General features: G+C 34.6%; 1 protein-coding gene and 1 pseudogene across 2 annotated transcripts in view; one reads left to right on the forward strand and one right to left on the reverse strand.

The window, feature by feature from the left end:
* Fanci (FA complementation group I) overlaps positions 1-20,697 on the forward strand; it is a 71,299-nt gene that overhangs the window by 23,621 nt on the left and 26,981 nt on the right. For both annotated transcript variants that reach the window (XM_046437136.2, XM_058577173.1), the window contains exons 7-16: positions 373-414; positions 1,178-1,301; positions 1,809-1,894; positions 3,653-3,779; positions 6,701-6,790; positions 7,390-7,526; positions 8,307-8,487; positions 10,502-10,589; positions 18,699-18,829; positions 19,469-19,539. In XM_046437136.2, the coding sequence (XP_046293092.1) occupies positions 373-414; positions 1,178-1,301; positions 1,809-1,894; positions 3,653-3,779; positions 6,701-6,790; positions 7,390-7,526; positions 8,307-8,487; positions 10,502-10,589; positions 18,699-18,829; positions 19,469-19,539 (1,077 nt within the window). The remainder of the gene's footprint in view (positions 1-372; positions 415-1,177; positions 1,302-1,808; positions 1,895-3,652; positions 3,780-6,700; positions 6,791-7,389; positions 7,527-8,306; positions 8,488-10,501; positions 10,590-18,698; positions 18,830-19,468; positions 19,540-20,697) is intronic.
* LOC124089142 (ras-related protein Rab-2B-like) lies at positions 15,304-15,920 on the reverse strand (annotated as a pseudogene).

The raw sequence follows: 20,697 nt of genomic DNA on the forward strand, positions 1-20,697 counted from the left end.
GGTTTGTGGTTATGTGCATTTTTAAAGTTGATAAGTATTATCGACTCCTACATTCCCTAAAATAGTATTTGAATAGTGTTTATTTTCCATAATCTCACCAATACTGGGTGTCATGAATTTTGTTTTGGTTTTTATTTTTTGATTCTGGGAATCAAATCTCATCAAACTTTGGTTTTCTAAGTCTGATAAGTTAAAAACTGACACTTAAATCATTGTTCTAAATAGTATTTTAAAAATATTGATTTCAAGTGTTGCAAAATTAAACTTGAAATGTCCCTAATTTTGTTTTACCTCTTCACTAGTTTTACAAAATTAAGTATAAATAAGTTAAAATGAAATAAATTCATGTTCTTTGTCATTTTCTTGAACCAGATGGGATCAGCAGTATGTAATCCAACTCACCTCCATGTTCAAGTAAGAATCATTATTCCTTTTTCTCTTTATCTTCTGCTTTGTGATCTTACCTGCTAGAAATTGAAAAACAGCAAGCTCAAAGGTTACTGTCCTCTGAGTAAGCATATTGGTACCTCTTGTTTTCTTTTAGGGAATTCTCTCCCCCACCTCCTCTTTCATTTTTTTTGGTACTGAGGATTAAACTCAGGGACACCCAACCACTGAGCCACATCCCCAGCCCTATTTTGTATTTTTTATTTACAGACAGGGTATCTCTGAGTTGCTTAGCGCCTCACTTTTGCTCAGGCTGGCTCTGAACTCATGATCCTCCTGCCTCAGCTTCCCAAGCCACTCGGATTACAAGTCTGCACCTCCATGCCCAGCTCCCCCACCTCCTTTTTGACTTTAGTTTTCTTTCATCTTCTTGGAACAGGGTCTTGCTTTGTTGCTCAGGCTGTCCTCCAACTCAGATCCTCCTACCTCAGCCTCCAGAGTAGTTAGGATTACAGACACACACCCTCGTGCCCAGCTTAATTATTTAATGTATTACTGATTTTTTTTTTCCCAAGATGACTTTGTTTAGGAAAAGTTATTGGTTCCCTTAAAGATTCTTTATAAGAGAAAAATCAAAAGGAATAATTATAATATTCTAAAATTTTCTTTCTTTATTGCTCCCAAATTTTGTTTCTTAAGAAAATGTTTAATGGAATTTTAGCACTGGATTTAATTTCTAAAAACAAGGCGGTTGAGTTCTGGCTAGAGCCTTTGAAATTTTGATCTATAGGGATGTCCCTCTGACTCCAGAAGAGGTGGAATTTGTGGTTGGAAAAGTGTTGAAAATGTTCTCCAAGTTGAATCTTCAAGAAATACCACCTTTGGTCTATCAGCTTCTTGTTCTCTCTTCAAAGGTATTTAAAAAAAATTGATTTCTCTTTTATTTTGGTTGTTTGAACCAATTATCACCATTCAGCTTTTTCACACTGCTGATTTATGTACTAGGCCATAGCTGTTTTGTTTTTATGTGTGGTGATTTAGTTTAGTAAAAAGGTCATGCTCCTCGGGCAAGGAAAACAGTTATTTCTGCCATTAATACGTTTTCTTTTTAGTAGCAAAAGAAAGAGATTTCAGAAAGGGTTAACTATAGGCCCCTTAAAGTCAGACACTAAGGTATTTTAAATTCTGTTTAAACCTATGATTCTAAGTTGAGGTTTATTTAAGTAAATCTGTACTTTATAATCCTTTAGGTTGAAAAGTACTTTTTTTGCAGTGCTGAGGCCCTAGTGCATTTGAGGCAAGTGCTGTATCACTGAGCTACGAGTCCTACCACTACATCCTCAGACCCTTGAAAAGTACTTTGATTTAGCATGGTTATTTTATCCTTAAATTAGAAGAATTTATCTCCCCTATCCTCCTAGGGAAGCAGGAAGAGCATTTTGGATGGAATCATAACCTTCTTCAATGAGCTAGATAAGCAGCACAATGAGGAACAAAGTGGTGATGAGTGAGTAATATAGACAAATAGATAAAAATATTATTTTTACAAATTCATCTTATATATTTTAATTTCTTTATTGTTGCCTGTTGCCTTCTTTTTCATGCCCTTTCTTTAGAACCTCAGCACTGAATTTTTGTAGTCCTCTCCTAGATAATAATAAAGAGAAATTAAGAAAATATGAGAAATAATTAAGAAAATAATGCAATGTCTTCAGTTCTCTAATTTGCAACCTTCCAGAAAAGTAGCAATAATTGTCCTCTAACATGTAGGTTTAAAACCTATATATTATTAAATGTCTACTCTGTGCCACAAAGTTATTTGATCTGTGGTCACACTAATGAACCAAACAAGTTCCTTGCTCTTGTTGAGCTTACATTTTAGTGGAAAGAAAACAGAGTGGAAAATGCTATGAAGGTAATACAAAGGGGTGATGTGACAGTGACAGCATAGTTACTTTAGATTGGATCAAGAAAATCTTTTCCTGAGAAGATATTATTTTAACTGAAGCCTGAATGATAAGAATCACAACATGTAGATCAGAGAGAACATTCTCAAGTGAAGGAATAATACAAAAGCAGTGACAAATATAAGAGGTTTTTTTTTTTTTTTTAGTTGTTGGATCTGTATTTAATTTATTTATTTATATGCAATGTTGAGAATTAAACCCAGTGCCTCACACGTACTAGGCAGGCACTCTACCACTGAGCCCCTGTTTTTGTTTTTGTTTTTTTTGGCAAGCATTTGTAGAGTGCTTATTGTGTATTAGTGCAGTTATAAGCACTATAAACCTCACAATGCTATTTTGCCTCTATTTTGTGGACGTGGAAACCAAAAGTCAAGAAATTAAGTAAAGTAGTGGGCCTGAGATTTGGTTTGAAGAGTTCTTTCTGTTAGCTATAGTGTAGTCTGCTGTTCCTCTGTATCATAACTTCTAGTTACTAGGCTTGATCAGTTGCTTAGAAAGCAGTCTTAGTCAATTAATGCTGACAGTGTCAGGTTTGGGACAGAAAATTAGCTTAATTTTGATCATTTTAGGTTTTATGTGTATATTAGCATTCCATATAGATATGGGAGCCATAGTCCTAAATTGCAGAGAAGAGACTGAACTGGAGACACAGATTTGAAGGGACTAAAGCCATGGGATTGGATGGAATGAATTATGTAGGGAAAGTGTGAAGAGAAAGAAATCCAAGCCTGACTCTTAAGCATTCTAAATTTTAAAGGTTAAGCAATAGGGAAAGATGGTCCTGAAAAAAGAATTTTGAGAAGAGACCAGTGACAGTGCCCTAAGAGAATGTGTTTTGAGGAAGAAGTAGTTAATTGAGATGGGACTTTATTTGCTTTGGCAACATAGCAGTTATTTGACCCTTGTAAGAAGAGTCAAGTGGCATTTGAGGGTGGGATTAAGAGAGGGCAGAAACCTGGTTGAATGGGGTTGATGAACTGGGAAGACAATATGAGATAAGTAAAATAATGACTATAGAGAATACTTACAGTAAGTTTTGTTCTAAAGAGGAGCAGAGAATGGGGCAGTAGAATCTGTTTATCATGCTACTTTTTTCTCCATGTTTTCATTATAAATTACACATGAGATTTGTTGTTACATATTCATACATACACACAATATAACAATATAATTTGGCCAATATTTTGTACTTACTTTGTGCTTCCAGTGATTGTGTGAGTTCAACTTGAGTTGGTCTACTTGTTCATTGAAGCATCTGCATGTCTCATTCTAACTCATCTTTGTATTGAATCTTTTAGACTGCTGGATCTTGTTACCGTGCCATCAGGTGAACTTCGTCATGTGGAAGGCACCATTATTCTACACATTGTGTTTGCCATCAAATTGGACTGTGAACTAGGCAGAGAACTTTTGAAACATGTAAAGGTAGCACCAAACTTTGAACTTAAGCCATTTTATGTCAATTAATGACAGGAAACAAATATTATAGAAGAGCCATAGGTTGAGAGGATCTCTTTTTTTCCACTTTGAAATTGAAAACATGTCACCCCAATCTTAAGCAAACCAGAAATTTTAAAACTTTCCTTTAAACATTCTAGTGCTAGAAAAGAAAAAACTGAGGACTGTTCATTAGGAAGATCAAAATCTAATTTTATTATGTGATCTTCAACCTTTTTCCTCACTTTTCATCATTTTTGAATTAGGGTCTTGCTTATTTCTAGTAGAGTTTTGTGATGCTGTCATTCAACATTAGATCTGTGAGGTAGAAAAATAAAAATTCAGAAGTGCTTTGAATTCTTAAACAAAAGAAGGACACATTTATGTTTTTTCCTCCAACTCTTCCCTCCCCCCCACTCCCTCCCTCCCTTCCTTCCTTCTTCCGTGCTTAACTGCTGAGCCACATCCCCAGCTCTTTTTTTTCAGTATTTCACTAAGTTGCTGAGGGCCTCATTAAATTGCTGAAGCTGTCTTTGAACTTGGAATCCTCCTGCCTCAGCCTCCAGAGTCATTGGGATTACAGGCGTGCTCCACTGCACCCAACTCCTCCAACTTTTTATTTTGAAAATTTTAACCCGCAGAAAAGTTTAAACTCTGTAGCACAGAAAGCATCTGTATTTTCTTCATCTAGATTTACCAGTTTTATCTGTCTTATCTCTTTCTCTGTCTCGCTCCACTGCACCCAACTCCTCCAACTTTTTATTTTGAAAATTTTAACCCGCAGAAAAGTTTAAACTCTGTAGCACAGAAAGCATCTGTATTTTCTTCATCTAGATTTACCAGTTTTATCTGTCTTATCTCTTTCTCTGTCTCATACACTCCCCCCCGAATCATTTAAAAGTAAGTTGCAGAAACCATAATTCTTCATCATCTGAGTATTTCAGTATGTGCCTCTCGAGAATAAGGACATGTTAACACAATACCATCCTCACATCTGGGAAAATTAACAATAATTCCTTTTTCATCTCTAACTATTTATAGTAGCTATATTGTTGGTCTTTTCGGTTTTGTGTATTTTAATCAACTCTACTATTTTTGTTTTGTTCATCTTTGATTTTATATTTAGTCCTTTTTTTTTTTGTTTTTATTTGGTGTCATTTTTTCTGGGCTTCAAAGACCTATTTTTTAAACTTTATTAAGGTACAATTGAATTGAATTTAAGTTAAAATTTATCCCATTTAAGTGTACAATTTAGTGACTTTTCATAAGTTTACCTAATTTTGCAGTGGTTACTATAGTCCAATTTTAGAATATTTTTATTGTCATATAAGAGCTCTCATGTGCATTTACTCTTCATTACCACACCTAGCCCCAGGCAACCACCAATGTACTTTCTGCCTGTATAGATCTGCCCTTCATAGACATTTTATAAAAATGGAGTCACATCATATGTGATCTTTTGAGCATGGCTTTTTCATTGAGTGAAGTATTTTCAAGGTTCATCCATATTATAACATATATCTATTTAATTTCTTTTTTATTGTTGAATAGTACTCCATTTTATGGATATAGCAGTTTTGTTTAGCTATTTACCAGTTGATGTAGTTAGAGTTTTTCCTACTGTTTGGCTATTAGGAATCATACTATTTTGAAAATTAAATCTGAATCTTTGGGTGTATATTTCATTTTTCCGGGGTAGAGAACTAGGAGTGGAATTACTGATTTGTATGATACATTTATGTTTAAAAATTGTTTTTGTTTGTTTTGGTTTTGGATTGGTTCTAGGGAATTGGTACCAGGGGTGCTGAATCACTGAGGCACATTCCTAGCCCTTTTTATTTTTTGAGACAGTCTCACTCAGTTGTTTAGGGACTCATTAAGTTGCAGAGACTGTCCTTGGAACTTGTGAACCTCCTGGCTCAGGCTCCCAAATCATTGGGATTACAGGCATATGCCATCAAATCAGGCTTATGTTTAAGTTTTTAACCAACTGCGGAAGTGTTTTCCAAAGTAGGTGTATATCATTTCACATTCCCATTGTCATTGTAGGAAGGTTTCTGTTTCTGTTCTCTACATCCTACAATAATATTTTATAGTGTCTTTTTTTATTGTCTTTTTTTCTTGTATTCTAATTGGTGTGAAATAATATCTCATTGAGGTTTACTTTGCATTTCCTTAATGACTGATGATAATTGAGTATCTTTTCTTATGCTCATTGGCTGTCATGTTTTTAGTGAGATGTCTATTCAAATATTTTGCCCATTTTATGATTGTGGTGTTTGTCATACTGTTGTAAGGATTTTTTTAATATTCTTTACCAGGTATATATTCTTTATTTTGTGTATATACTTATCAGGTATATTTAGCAAATATTTTCCCCAGTCTCTAACTTATCTTTGCATTTTTTATTTTATTTTTGGGGAGATACCAGGATTTGAGCTCAGGGGCACTCAACCACTGAGCCAAATCCCCAGCCCTATTTGTATTTTATTTAGAGACAGTGTCTCACTGAATTGCTTAGCACCTCACTTTGCTGAGGCTGACTTTGAATTTGGCAGTCCTCTTGCCTCAGCCTCCTGAGCTGTTGGGATTACAGGTGTGCACCACTGCATCAGGCTGCAGTTTTTAAGTGGTATCTTTTAAAGCACAAAAGTTTTTAATTTTGATGAAGTCCAGTTCATCAGTTTTCTTGTATAAATTATGTTTGATATTATGTCTAAGAAATCCTTACCTAGTCCACGGTTTTAAAGATTTTCAGTTTGTTCTAAAAGTTTTATAGTTTTATCTCTTACATTTAGGTTTGTGATCCATTCAAGGGCCTATTTTTAAGCAGGCTACCTTGTGCTTTTTAAGTGTATACATTTTCTTTTTTAAAATGTAAATAATGACTCTTTTTTGGTTTATTTTAGGCAGGACAGCAAGGAGATTCAAATAATTTATGTCCCTTCAGTATTGCTCTTCTTCTTTCTGTAACAAGAATACAGAGATTTGAGGAACAGGTATTTTTTTTTTTTTTTTAATGACATCTTGGTTACTTCTGTGTTGATAAGAAAATATACAAGAAATTGTTTTTGTTATTAACCTTTCTTAAACAATTCTACTCCCATTCTGTGGGGATTCTAGAAACTTCAGATACTTGGTCTACAACTATTTTCTATTGTGAGGTAAGCCAGGTGGTGAAATGAGGAAAAGGTGGAAATATCACATAGCGTACATAGTAAGAAAGGGAAGTATCCATGGATATTTGCCAGCAGTTTTATTGCATTATAACTTTCCAAAAAATTGGACCTGATTGAGTTGAAACAAATGTGAGAATATAGTCGTCACAAGATGAAAATAATAAAATCTTTTGCCACTTTTTCTCATGTGTGTTCCCAGATCTTGGGTAATATTTATAAAATATGATATATTTTTCTTGTCAAAGATGGCATTTCTCCAATTCTTAGGTTTCCCTGAAAGTCACATTTTGTGTCATCTTCATCTAGACAGTTTTCATAGGGATACATGTGAGTTTAAGCTTAAAGAACAGTTAGAGGGTTAAGATTCACAGCATGAGCAATAATTTTGTTTCATTTCCCTGCTTCTTCCATCATATTAGGTGTTTGATCTTTTAAAAACTTCCATTGTGAAAAACTTTAAGGATCTTCAGCTACTCCAAGGCTCAAAATTTCTTCAGAATCTAGTACCCCATAGATCCTGTGTTTCAACCATGATCTTGGAAGTGGTAAAGAATAGGTGAGTTGGTGAACCATATTCCAAATACTTTTACATGGTATTTAGTATTAGAAAATGTAATGTGGCACCATACTTGTGACCCATCAAAGAAAACTGATGATTACAACTGTTGACTTCATAATATGAAGTTTTAATCCCTTAAAATTGGTCAAGCAAATTACTTGCTTGACACAATGATATAAAGATTATTTATAAGCTTATCACTTTCACTGGAAAGGGTAACAGTAAGTGGTATAATCACCAAAGAGTCTACGGTTTTACAAAAGTGTTTTTATAGTTTTAGCTCATGTGCTGGAACCAGGTTATTTATTCATTCATGTTATATACTGAGTACCTTTGTTTGCCAACCTTGTGCTGGGTAGTATGGCTTCAGCCCTAGAGAATCTCAGTCTAGGGGGAGAGGCAGGTTTGTAAGTTTATATATCATGTAAGTATTGTTGGTATTAGGGGAATGAGAAGAAAATTAATTTTTAAATAAATGGAAATCTTTAATGATTATTACATTGAAATATTCTAATTTCTTATATATTTTTTTGAGTATTTGTGGTTTTTAGATTTATTTATTGTTCTGGTTGTCCATGAAAACCACTTGCCAATTCATTCCCATTACTATACATTCAGGAATTCAGAATTCTGCCAGATAAGGTTGTATGAAAAGATTCGTACGTGAAGTGCATTGGTTTATCCATCTTTAATTAGAGAGTGTGTAACATAGCAGTGAGTATAAAACTAGATGTCTTTCCAGGTTTTTCTTTTTAACTATGCTTTCTTTTCTTGTAGTGTTCATAGTTGGGATCATATTACTCAGGGACTGGTAGAACTTGGCTTCATTTTAATGGATTTATATGGGCCAAAGAAGATTCTTGATGGGAAAACTGTTGAAACCAGCTCTAGTCTTTCTAAAATGCCAAACCAGTGTACATGTAAGCTTGGAGCTAATATCCTATTGGAAACTTTTAAGGTGAGACTCTAGTTTGGCAACAATTTCCTACTTTGTTTAAGTGATATCAGTAGAGCAGGACATTTGTCTAGGAGTTTGGTAGGTAAGAAAATTTGTTGTTTAGTACTTTGACAGTATTTATGACAGAGCTTAGGTTGGTAAAGGGACATTATAGATCCAGTTTCATGAATTGCTTTCTTATTCTTTTATTACATTTTTCATGTATTCCACTTATCCTGTTGTTTTGGATCATACCATAGAAATTTGATTATAACTTCTACATGTATTTTTTCTCTTATTCCTCTAGTAGCAGATCACTTCTAGCTTTTTGCTTATTTATTTATTTTTTTTTACTGTATTTCTCAGGGTCTGATTGATCTGTTATTCCTTGTACATAAAAGGAATTTAATGTTATTTCATAATACTTTTTAGGTCACCAAAGAACATTAGACTTGAAGAATTTGCTTGGTTCATTGTTTTTGAAGAACCTAAATGTGACGTTAATAATTTTTTACATTATTACCAAATTATGACTGTCATCTCAATCTGTACTTCAAAGTAATCAAGTTCAAGTTCATAATCTCTTGAAATAATTTAAAAAATTAATTTCCTTTGAAATAAAAAAGCAAGGTTACATCTGATACTAAACAATTTTGCTAGTGATTTCTCTAAATTAACTTTTTTTCTTTTTCTTTCTTTGGTACCAGGGATTAAAACCATGGGCGCTTAACCACTGGGCCATATCCCCAGCCCTTTTTTTGTTTGTTTTAAATTTTTTCATATATATTTTTAGTTGTTGGTGCACCTTTATTTTATTCATTTATTTATATGCAGTGCTGAGAATTAAACCCAGTGCCTCCCACATGCTAGGCAAGCACTCTACCACTGAGCCACAACCCCTGCTCCCCCAGCATCCCACCCCTGCCCAACTAAGGATTGAACTCAACCACTGAGACACATCCCCAGCCCTTTTTTATATTTTATTTAGAGACAGGGTTTCGCTGAGTTGCTTAGGGCCTTGCTAAATTGCTGAGGCTGGCTTTGAACTTGCATTTTTCCTCCCTCAGCCTCCTGAACCACTGAGATTACAGGTATGCACCCCTGTGCCCAGCTCTAAGTTATCTTTTTGACATTCAGTTGTTGTAATATAACTATACCAAAAGTATCTGGAGATAAATCTAGTGTTTTGGACTGGGGTTGTGGCTCAGGGTAGAACACTTGCCTAGCATGTGTGAGGCACTGTTGTAAACAAATGAAATAAAAGGTCCATCAACAACTTAAAAAAATCTAGTGTTTTGATCCAAAACTGTGAGGTAAATGGCATAGTTCTTGAGGTAAATGTACTTAATATAAATAATCCTTTTAAATAATAAATAAAGTTAAAAACATTCTTAGAATAACTTCTTGTTTTAAATTAATGATTTTCAAAACAAGATCCATTTGATTTCAATTCACAGATGTTGGCTTTTTCAAAGCATCTCTAAAGCATATTTCTTTTTGCCGGAGTAGGAGGCATGTACCGGGAATTGAATTCAGAGGCACTCAACCTAGCCCGTTTTTTAAAACTTTATTTAGAGACAAAGTCTCACTGAGTTGCTTAGCTTTTGCTGAGGCTAGCTTTGAACTCGTGAATCTCCTGCCTCAGCCTCCTGAGCTGCTGGGATTACAGGCGTGTACTACTGCACCAGGCTCTAAAGCGTATTTCTAACAAGTCACCAGTAGTCTGAAGTCTGACAGAAATTAATCTGTACTTCGAAGTAATCAAGTTCAAGTAAGAATTTTAACTAAAATTCAAATGAAAATTTAGAATGGATCTTTTCCAGGCAGCTGTTTTGCTTCTTGAAACAGGAATAAGTTAAGTTTTTTATGTTTCTTAAAAGATTTTAATAGACTTTTAAATTTTATTTTATTTTTTTAGAATAAAACAGTTGAGTTTTACCTATATTCAAACTATTCTCATCCTACCTGGTATGCATTGATGACCTTATAAGCTGAAGGTCACTCAGGAGTATTCTGTTGGTTCTATTCTTTTTAGATCCATGAGATGATCAGACAAGAAATTCTGGAGCAAGTCCTCAACAGGGTTGTTACCAGAGCATCCTCTCCCATCAGTCATTTCTTAGGTACTAAACTTTGAAAACATGGATAAGATTTTGGGAAATACTTTATGATGCAGGAGAGTTTAATGAAATATCTTTGATTATGATGCCAGTTTGACATATACATCTGTGTTGTCTGTGGTTATCAGTAAGGAAAGGAACATTTAAGTAATGAGGGGTACTTTCAGTTTTCATTAGTGTTTTTTTTTTTTTTTTAATACTTCTCAAATGATTGCTTTTCTGTTATTTGTTGACCTCCTAGCTGCTTAGACCTAGACATTCTAAAGTCAGAATTCATCTCTTTGGTGACTTATAAATTTGCTGGGTTTAGTACGTATCTCCTAATATCTAAATACATTGCCTTTTTCTCAGTCACCAATTTTCTTAGTTTCTCTGTCATTCAGCCTGTTCACAACTTCCTGAAACTTTTTAAATAGATGGTCTGGTGACTACTAGTTTGCTTTTCATGCCTGTGGCCAGTTTTTTTCTTTTTTCTTTAATAGGAACTTTTCTTTCTTCTATCCTTAAATGTCTGTAAAGTTTAATACTTAATAGTTTATTCTGCTTTTTTCCCTTTCTTGACAGCTTTATTAAGGCATACTTGATGCATAATAATCTCCAGATTGAAAGTATAACTGTTTGATTATTTTATATACATGTATACATCTGTGAAACCATTACCATAGTCAAGATGTATATATCTCACCCACAGATGCTTCCTGATGTCTCTTGGTAGTCTGTTCCTCAGTCTCTTCTTTCTCCGCTGCCCATCTCTAGTCTGTTTTCTGTTACTATAAATGTCGTGTGTGTGCACGTGCGCACTAGGGATTGAACCCAGGGCCTTGTACATGCTAGCATACATTCTACCACTGAACTATACCACCAGCCCTTAAATACCACTTTTTGAATTTTATACAAATGGAATGATGTAGTGTACATAACTTTCTTGGTGGGGATGATGACTTCTTTCACATAGTATTCTTCTTTATCTATGATTTGTGTTATGTGTGTCAATAGTTGATTCCTTTTTGTTGTTAGTATTTTATATCTTAAGAATGTAATTAATTTTTTCATTCATTCACCTGAAGATATTTTAGGTTGTTTCTGGTTTGGAGCTAACAAAACCTACTCTGAACATTCCTTTGTGGGGTTTTTTTTTTTTTTGGTTGTAGTTGGATACAGTACCTTTATTTATTTTTATGTTGTGCTGAGGATTGAACTCAGGGCCTCGCACATGCTAGGCGAGTGCTCATCATTGAGCCATAACCCCAGCCCATCTTTGTAAGTTTTGTGTAGCCATAATGATTTCATTTCTTGGGAAAACATGCAGTGAATCAGGTGTATTATATAATAAATGTTTAACAGTTGAATAAACTGTTAAATTGTTTTCCAAAGTGGTTGTACCATTCAGCATTTCTCCAGCAGTGTTCCCAGTTTTTGCACATTGACATCAATACTTGGTATGGTCATCCTTTTTAATTTTGGGCATTCTCATATTAATAATGGTGTCTAATTGTGGCTGATGATGCTGAACATTTTTTTAATATGTTTGTCATCTGTATATCATCTTTGGGCAAGTGACTATTCAAATCTTTTGCCCATTTAAAAAAATTGAGATGTTTGCCTTAGTATTTGAAGAGTTCTTTATATATTCTAAATAAGTTGTGTCAGGTATAATCATCTCCCTCGTATCCATTAGGGAATGGTTCCAGGACTGCCTCAGATACCAAAATCCACAGATGCTTCTGTTCTTTATATAAAATGGTATAGTATTTACTATAATCTATACACATCCTCTCATAAACTTTAAATCATCTCTAAATTATTTATGATACTAATATAGAGTAGTTATTATATACATAGTTATTATGTATTGTTCAGGAAATGGTAAGAAAGAATAGAACATATATGCTTTGTACAGATATAACCATTATAGAACATATATGCTTTGTACAGATATAATCATCATAGACATAACTACATGTCAGCAACAAAAATCACATTTTTTTCAAGTTCATGGTTGATTAAATCCATAGATGGGGAACCTGTCGGGATGGAATCTGTTCATATAGAGGTCTGACTGCACATGTTTTCAAATAAATATTCACCCATTCTTTTTGTTTATTTATTTATTTTTGGTTATACTGGTTTAAGAAGAAAAATGTTTAATTCAGTGAAGTCCAGTTTATTGATTTTATATTATGATTTCTACTTTCGTGTCAAAGGTAAAAAATATTTGCCAAACCAAAGACCACTTAATATTTTCTCCTGTGTTTTCTATTAGAAGTTAAATAGTTGTAACTTTCATCCTTAGATTGTGATCCATTTTTGTTAAATATTGTTTATGGTGTGAGGTAAAAGGGATTTTAATGTTTTTATTTTCTTATTTTGCATATAACTATCTTGTTGTTTTGTCAAAACTTGTTTTTTGGACTAATTTTTAAAATAATTTTCTGAGTATTTTTTTTAAATTTTTTTTATTAGTTGTATATGGACACAATACCTTTATTTATTTTTATGTGGTGCTTAGATCCATTCCAGTGCCTCACATGTGGTAGGCAAGCGATCTACCACTAAGCTACAACCTCAGCCCCTTGAGTGGTATTTTTGTTAAAAAATCAGCTAGCCATTTATGTGTGGTCTATTTCAGGAAGTATTCCAATGATCTATGTGTCAGTGTTTGTCTTCATTGCTGTAGTTTTGTAGTAAGTCATAAAATCAGATATTAAGTCCTTGAACTTTACTTTTCAAATGGGTTTGACTTTTTTAGGTCCTTTGCATTTTCAAATAAATTTTAGACTCCAGTCTGTCAATTTTTAGAGAAAATTGATCAAGTTTTGATTGAGGTTGTTTTGAGTCTTTGGGATTAGTTTGGGATCTGAACAATACTGAGTCTTTTAACCTGTGAACACATCCATTTCTCATTTGTTTAGACCTTGTTTAATTATTTGCAATATGGCTTTGTTTTCATTGCATGGATCTTTGCATACCTTTATCAGAATTTCTTTAAGTATTTTATATGTTTTTGAGATGGATGTAAGGCATTTCTTTAAAAATTTAATTTATATATAATTGTGCAAATAGATATACAGCAGTGTAAGATGTTGTATATAGAGTTACATCATCTGTGAATCACGACATTCCCAGTAATTTGTCTTTTTTCTTTTCAGCCTGGCTGGCTAGGGGCTTGTCAGCTGTTTGTTTGCCGGGGGGTGGAGTGGGGTGGGGTGGGGCGGGGAATATATGCATGTATTTAATAATGAAACAGTTCATTCATTAACAACAAAAAATATAACAATTCATGAGACCCCAGAACTATGGAAGAAAATGAGATTGTCAAGGAAAAAAAGCTGCTGACCCAGAAGGTAATATGATGAGCAAAGCAAAGGTAAATATGGGTTGGATAGTATTGAATGATTTGAAAAGGAGAAAGGCTGAAGAAGCAACCAGTTATCTGATTGATTGGCATCAAGCAGCCTTATAGAATACTGTATAGAATGGAGGCTATGTGCCAGAGAAAGGCAGGAGAGGAAAAGAAGAATGTATAACCCAGGGTAAACAGGTGGAAGAGAGAAGGAATTACAAAGATGACTCTAAGATCTTTTGTTCCCTCTAAAGTCAATGTCCTAAGTTTTTAGGTGTGTTGGTCAAATTCTATAATCACAAGTAGCATTAGGCACCCATGAAGAAATGGTGGGGAAAGTAGTTTTTAAAAATAAAAAGGTGACATGGATTCTCCTTTACAGAGCTTATAACCTATATGAGGACACAAATTCTATGTATAAAACTACTATAAAATATATTTACAAGGTAACATGCATACAAATAAATATGCATATGACTAGCCAACATAGGAAAGCTGAGGGGTACTATGTAAATATTTACTTAAAAGTCCCGAGGAGAGTTGCTGAAGGCTTCCTAAAGGAAAAAAATGTTGGATTTTTAAACGTAGTGTTAGTAGAGAGTAGGGCATGTGCAAAGATACAGAAAAATAAATATACCATGTTCAGTAAACAAGCTTGATCAGAGAGTCCCAATATATCTAGTTATGAAGTGAGTGTGATGAAACAGTAGAAGTCAGTTCAGTGAAAGACACTACAGTGTTAGATCTGGTCCCTAAACGAAATGAATAAGGAATGAATGTTTTATCTAGGTAAGGATAAGTGGCCACAAGTCCAGGACCAACTCCATTTCTCCCAAGTTTGGTATGCAAGAGACAGAAAGCAGCAGTCAAGACAGGAGAGAAGCACTCTGCTTCTGTGAGCAAATAGAAGGAACTGCTTTCTGCAAGAATTCCAAAGTGGCAAGTAGACCCTCAAAAGCAAAGAAGTTAAAAAAAAAACTCAAAAGAAATTCCTGTGCAGTGGCTCTATTTTATATACTAAGGCCAGCCAGATCATGGTCATCTCAAGTGTTCAAGCAGAGCATACTTGACCCTTATTTCTAATTATTGGTGGGGAGCATATTATATATGCTTATTAAATTCTTTATTTTTGAATCCTACCATTTAAGAAATTTAAATGAGGATGAAAAGAGTCCCAATCTATAGAGAGTGTTCACGCTCCTGAAGAAGGGCAAATCAGGAAGTTCCCCAAATCTCCCCTGTTCTTTAAGTGGAAAAGCAAATTATCACATCTTGAAAAGAGGCTCCTCTCAGCCAAAGCAAGACTTTTTTCTTTAAGCCTATTTATCTGAAGTTGTTCCAGGAAAAAAAAAGTAAAAAGTTTGGGCCAAGTGTTCAATGGCAGCCAGAATCCCACCCTGTGTCACAGCAGTTCTGCTGGAAGGTGCTGGGTCCCCGTGATGTTAAAATCTACTGTTGGCGCCCAATCTTGATGCTGTTTGCCTTATTGTGAACATCAGATAAACCCTGCTGGATCTTCCTGTATATTTCTTTGTCTGTGTTAATGAGGGCCTCTTCAACATTGCAGGCTGTTTTGCCTGAGTTTCCATGAATGTAAGTCATGCTCATGAGCAAAGGCCTTTCCTCCTTCACTCTTCACATCCCTGTGGGACTCTAGGTCACCTTTATTCCCAGTTTTCATGAAAACCACATGCTAGAATGCTGGTGGGCATCCTGTAACCATGAGGCCAGGTGATTGAAGGTTTCATGTCTTGTAATGTCATATACCAGCAGTGCTCCAACTGTTCCCCTGTAGTAGGAACAGGTGGAAGATGGAAGGATTCTTGCATATCTGTATCCCAGATTTGCTGTTTGATTTGTTTTCTATCAATGTTGACCACGTGGGTCCCAAACTCCACACCTGTTGTGAGGTCATGGACATGCTTGCCTATAAGTTGCAGGAGGAGGCATGACTTCCCCACAACTGAAGAGGAGGATGTATATGCAAGCATGAGGCCTAAGAACTTTCCACCTGTGCCGTAGTCCGACTGCAGCAAACTAACTGGGGGGTGACGAACAACTTGTGTACATTGATACAGCAGGAGTGGGAGCCGTTTATTGTAGGACAGGAGGGGTATTTATACATTCCACACAGCTTATCTAATTAACATAAACTAAATACAGCAGTCAACCAATAAGGAATCTCCACACTTCATGGCTCTCGGGCGTTACTTCACAAACGACTCCCTCTGCAAAATGCCAGGCGCCATCTTGACTTGTTTACAGACTCTAACACAGCTGCTAAGACTCTGGGCATCTAGGACAGTTTTAATAATCTGTCAAAGAATGAGGTTTTGGTTTGATTCTTATTTTTCATTTTTAGTTTCATTGATTGCTGCTTATTTGTTTTTTCTCCTTTCTGTTTGCTTTTGCCTTTTTTTTTTTTTTTGGTACCAGGGATTGAGCCCTGGGGTGCTTAACCACTGAGCTTGCAATCCTTCTGCCTCAGCCTCCCCAGTTGCTGGGATTACAGGCATGAGCCACCATTCCTGGCTTTGCTGTTTTTAATGATTGAAAAAATTAGAAGAATGTTTCATGAAGTGCAAAATCTAGATCTCAGAGTTCATAAATCAAATATTATTGCAACATAGCCATGCTCATTTGTAGGTGTTAACTGTTTTGCTTCACACTAGACCAACAGAGTTGAGGTAGTTGTAACACATTATAAGGCCCATAAAGCCTAAAATATTCACCTTCTGACCTTTGATAGGAAGAAAAATACCAACTTCTCATCTCTTATATTTACCCACATTTACCCTTTTTTTCCTCTTATATACCAAGTTTCCTTGTGCTTGTGGAAAGGATTTTCAACTACAAAATTAATTTCTTTAATACAAATAGACTATTCCAATTATCTTAGAAGTAATTAGATCATTTTTTTCCAAGTTTATTGCTATAAGTTGTTCAGAATACTCCCTCTCCACCCACCACGCCCCCCTTCTCTTTTCAGCCCTGGGGATTGAACCCAGGACATAATACATAGGAGTCAAGCATTCTGCCACTGAGTTACATCCTCAGTCTTAGTAATTTTTAAATTTTGAGCCAGGGTCTCACTAAATTGTTCAGGCTGGCCTTGAACTTGTTATCCTCCTGCTTCAGCTTCCCAAGTAGTTGGGTTTACCGGTTTGCATTCCTACCACATCTTGCCCATATATTACCTTTAATGCTTCAAGAATCTGTGTTGATGTCCTTTTTTTCATCCCAAGAGTCATAATTTGTGTATTATCTATTTTTCCTTATCAGTTTGGCACATTTACTGATTTTATTGAAATTCTTGAAGAACCAGCTTTTGAGTTTTTAAATTTCTTTAATTTTCACTTTCATTTCTTCTTTTTTATTTATATTTTGTTTCTTTTCTCCTTCTTACTTTGAGATTAATTTATTCTTCCTTTGATGAGAAGCTTTTGTCATTAATTTGAAATCTTACTTTTTCTCCAGTGTAAGTATTAAGATATCAGTTTTCCTCTAAACACTGTTTTAGCTACATCCCATCATTTTTTTCATTTTCATTTAGTTCCAAATACTTCCTAATTTCCCTTGTGATTTTTTTTTTGGTGGGGGGGGTATTTAAACTTATGAATTATTTAGAAGTATATTTAGTTTCCAAATATTTGAAATTTTTTTTTCTTTTTTGATCTTTGTTACTGATTCTAATTTGCAGTTAGAGAACATACTTTGACAATAATTCTCGTAAATTTATTGACCCATAGCTTCCTAAATGGTTTTCAGACTACATATTGGTGCCATATTAGTATTCCTAAAAAAAACTACCCTATTGTTCTGAAGTCATCAATATATTCTTTAATAAATTATTAGCTCTTGGAGCTGGAGTTGTGGCTCAGCAGTAGTGTGCTTGCCTAGCATGTGTGAGGCACTGGGTTCGATTCTTAGCACTGCATATAAATGAATAAAAAGAAGATCCATCAACATCTTAAAAAAAAAAAACATTATCAGCTTTTCATCCTGGCACTTCAGGTCCTTCAGTTTGATTCTAACCTACTTTTCCCATATTAACTTCAATAATTTACTTTTCTGAATTCTTTTTCACCCAAGTTCCATTGGTTTCCCTTTCATCATCTGATTAAGTATTATTCTTATCTTTCTTGTACTTTTATATTTAGTAGACCATTCTGTGATCGTTTGAACATTAAATGGTACTCATTTTTCAGAACCTGGTTGTTCCTTCTTACTTTTTTAAAAAGTTGGTCCTTTTTGTTATGTATGACAGTAGAATCCATTTTGATAATTATACAAGCATGGAATATTCTCATTAGGACCCTAGTCTTGTGGATGTACATGATGGTGAGATTCACTGTGATTATTCAAATTCTTGAAGGAAGAGAGACCCATAGTTGAAGCTTTCGATATTCTTGATAGGACCATATTACGCTTGCATGTAATAAAATTTATAAATGTTTATTGGTTTATTGATTTATTTTATCTTGGAAAAATGAGGATGTCCTACTTGTCTAGGCACTATGTTGGATTTCTTCCTTTCTTTTTGGCAGTTTAATTTTTGTAGTCTTTTACTGTCATAAAAAAAAATGTTGAAGTGTCCTGACTGCATTGACTGGAGAAACAGTGTGTTTGATTAGTAGAAATTTGTATTGTTGAATACTTACTTCAGAAAGGAAACAAGATTTTTTTTTTTATCATTTCTTTCCCCATATTATTTCCCTCTTTTAAAAAGTAGTTATTTGAGGTAAGTGACTATAGATTCTTTTTTTCAGACTTGCTTTCAAATATCATCACATACGCACCCTTAGTCCTTCAGAGCTGTTCTTCTAAAGTCACAGAAACTTTTGACTTTTTGTCCTTCCTGCCTCTTCAAACTGTACAAGGCCTACTTAAGGCAGTGCAGGTAAGTTTTTGATATCAAAGTTAACTTGCCAAAAATGAGGTTTAAGTGTGTAATAATATTTATATTTCTTTATAAATATTAATGTCCACAAAATCCTATTTCCCTTGAGTCTTCTATAGAAAACTTTGTAGTAAAATGGTAAGAGTGCTGAGCTGGACTGTTTTCAATTTTATTCCTCTTCATAGCATTGTTTGCTCTCCATGGATTCATTTTCTTTTTTCTTTTTTTATTTTTAAACATTTATTTTTTAGAAGTAGTTGGACACAATACCTTCATTTCATTTATATTTTTATGTGGTGCTGAGGATCGAACCCAGGGCCTTACACGTGCTAGATGAGCATTCTACCGCTGAGCCACAATCCCAGCCCCTCCTTGGATTCATTTTCAAGTTTGTGAAGTAATTGAAATTCTCTTAAATTGTTGAATACAGTGGTTTACAAATATCTTCAAAACCAGTTTCATTTTATTGTTTCATAGTATATGATTATCCTTATTAAATGTAATCAACATTAAAACATGTATATAAAACAGAACCAAAGTTCTTTATATAAGGCAAATGCTAACAATATTGAGAAGAAATGAGCTAAGATAAATAAGCAAACTCATTCTGTTTTTTACCATTAATTTTTCTTCCTTCAGCCACTTCTCAAAGTCAGCATGTCAATGAGAGACTCCTTGATACTTGTCCTTCGGAAGGCTATGTTTGCCAGGTATGTAGCATTCCTTGAAATCATAGGAAGTTATGCCTTCTAGTGTTGGGACTAAAAGTTGTCTTTGCCATCTCTCAGTATCACCTATTCACATGAAATTCCTAACCCACCAGAGCATGCTCATCCAGTAAGGCATTGTGCTAAGTGCTCTATGTGCTTCTTTTCATTTAGTCTTTAGAGCAACCCTGTGAAGTGAAAAATGCTGCAGTTCCACTTCATAGACAAAGAAATTTGGTGTTAGAGAATATATAAGTAGCTTTCCAAAAGTCAAGAAGTAGTTGATGATGGAAGTAATCTAACATCAAAGCTTATGATCTCAAATACTCTGCTATACCACTCCTAGAATTAAGCTTCAGGAAAAAGTTTCATTGCCAAATTCCCTGAAATCTGAGCTGGCAACAGTTCCAAAGGGAACTTACATATATTCTTAGTTAAGAATATATGTAAGAATATCAGTTCTCATGAACATCAGGATTGTGGTCATGGACCAGGATGGTAATAATATATTCTAAAAATAAAGAGAGACAGTAATATGTAGAAAGCATTTGGTATTTGGAGAATAAGATGCCCAATTAATATCACATTAGCCATGTGATATTATAGATGTTCAGAGGAACACATGCTGCTATTATCTGTTCTAGAATTGTCAGTTTTGTGTTACTCCTCCCCAAACCGAAAATGCATGTTGTAGAATGTGTAACATGAGTTAATCATGGAGCCTCAACCTGTAGAAGAATGTGTCATTTTTCTGGATAGAGGTTTACATAGCACAAAGTATTGCACTCCTCTGTGAAGAAAGGGAGCCTGTGAAGAGAAGCACTCCTTTGGACACAGAAAATCAAGCAATTTCCTTTGCCATTCAGTACTTTCATTTGAGTTAGCAGCCGATTGTATGACCTCCCATCACTCTACTTCATACCCAATAAGGAGTTGAGAGCAGGTTGGAAGAAAGTACAGATAGAGGCACGAGGTGAAGAAGATAATGAAAAAAAATTGGCTGTTTGTGTATTGCTAATTGCTTTAAATAGCTGATGTGTTAATTTGAGAAAATATAAATTCAGATTGTTTTGTGTTTTTTTTTTTTGGCACCAGGGATTAAACTCAGGGGCACTCAACCACTGAGCGATATCCTCGCTCCTATTTTGTGTTTTATTTAGA

This window comes from Marmota monax, unplaced genomic scaffold (genome assembly GCF_021218885.2).
Source record: "Marmota monax isolate L192 unplaced genomic scaffold, Marmota_monax_Labrador192_F-V1.1 WCK01_AAM20220418_F8-fsc00005, whole genome shotgun sequence".
NCBI classification, from domain to species: Eukaryota; Metazoa; Chordata; class Mammalia; order Rodentia; family Sciuridae; genus Marmota; species Marmota monax.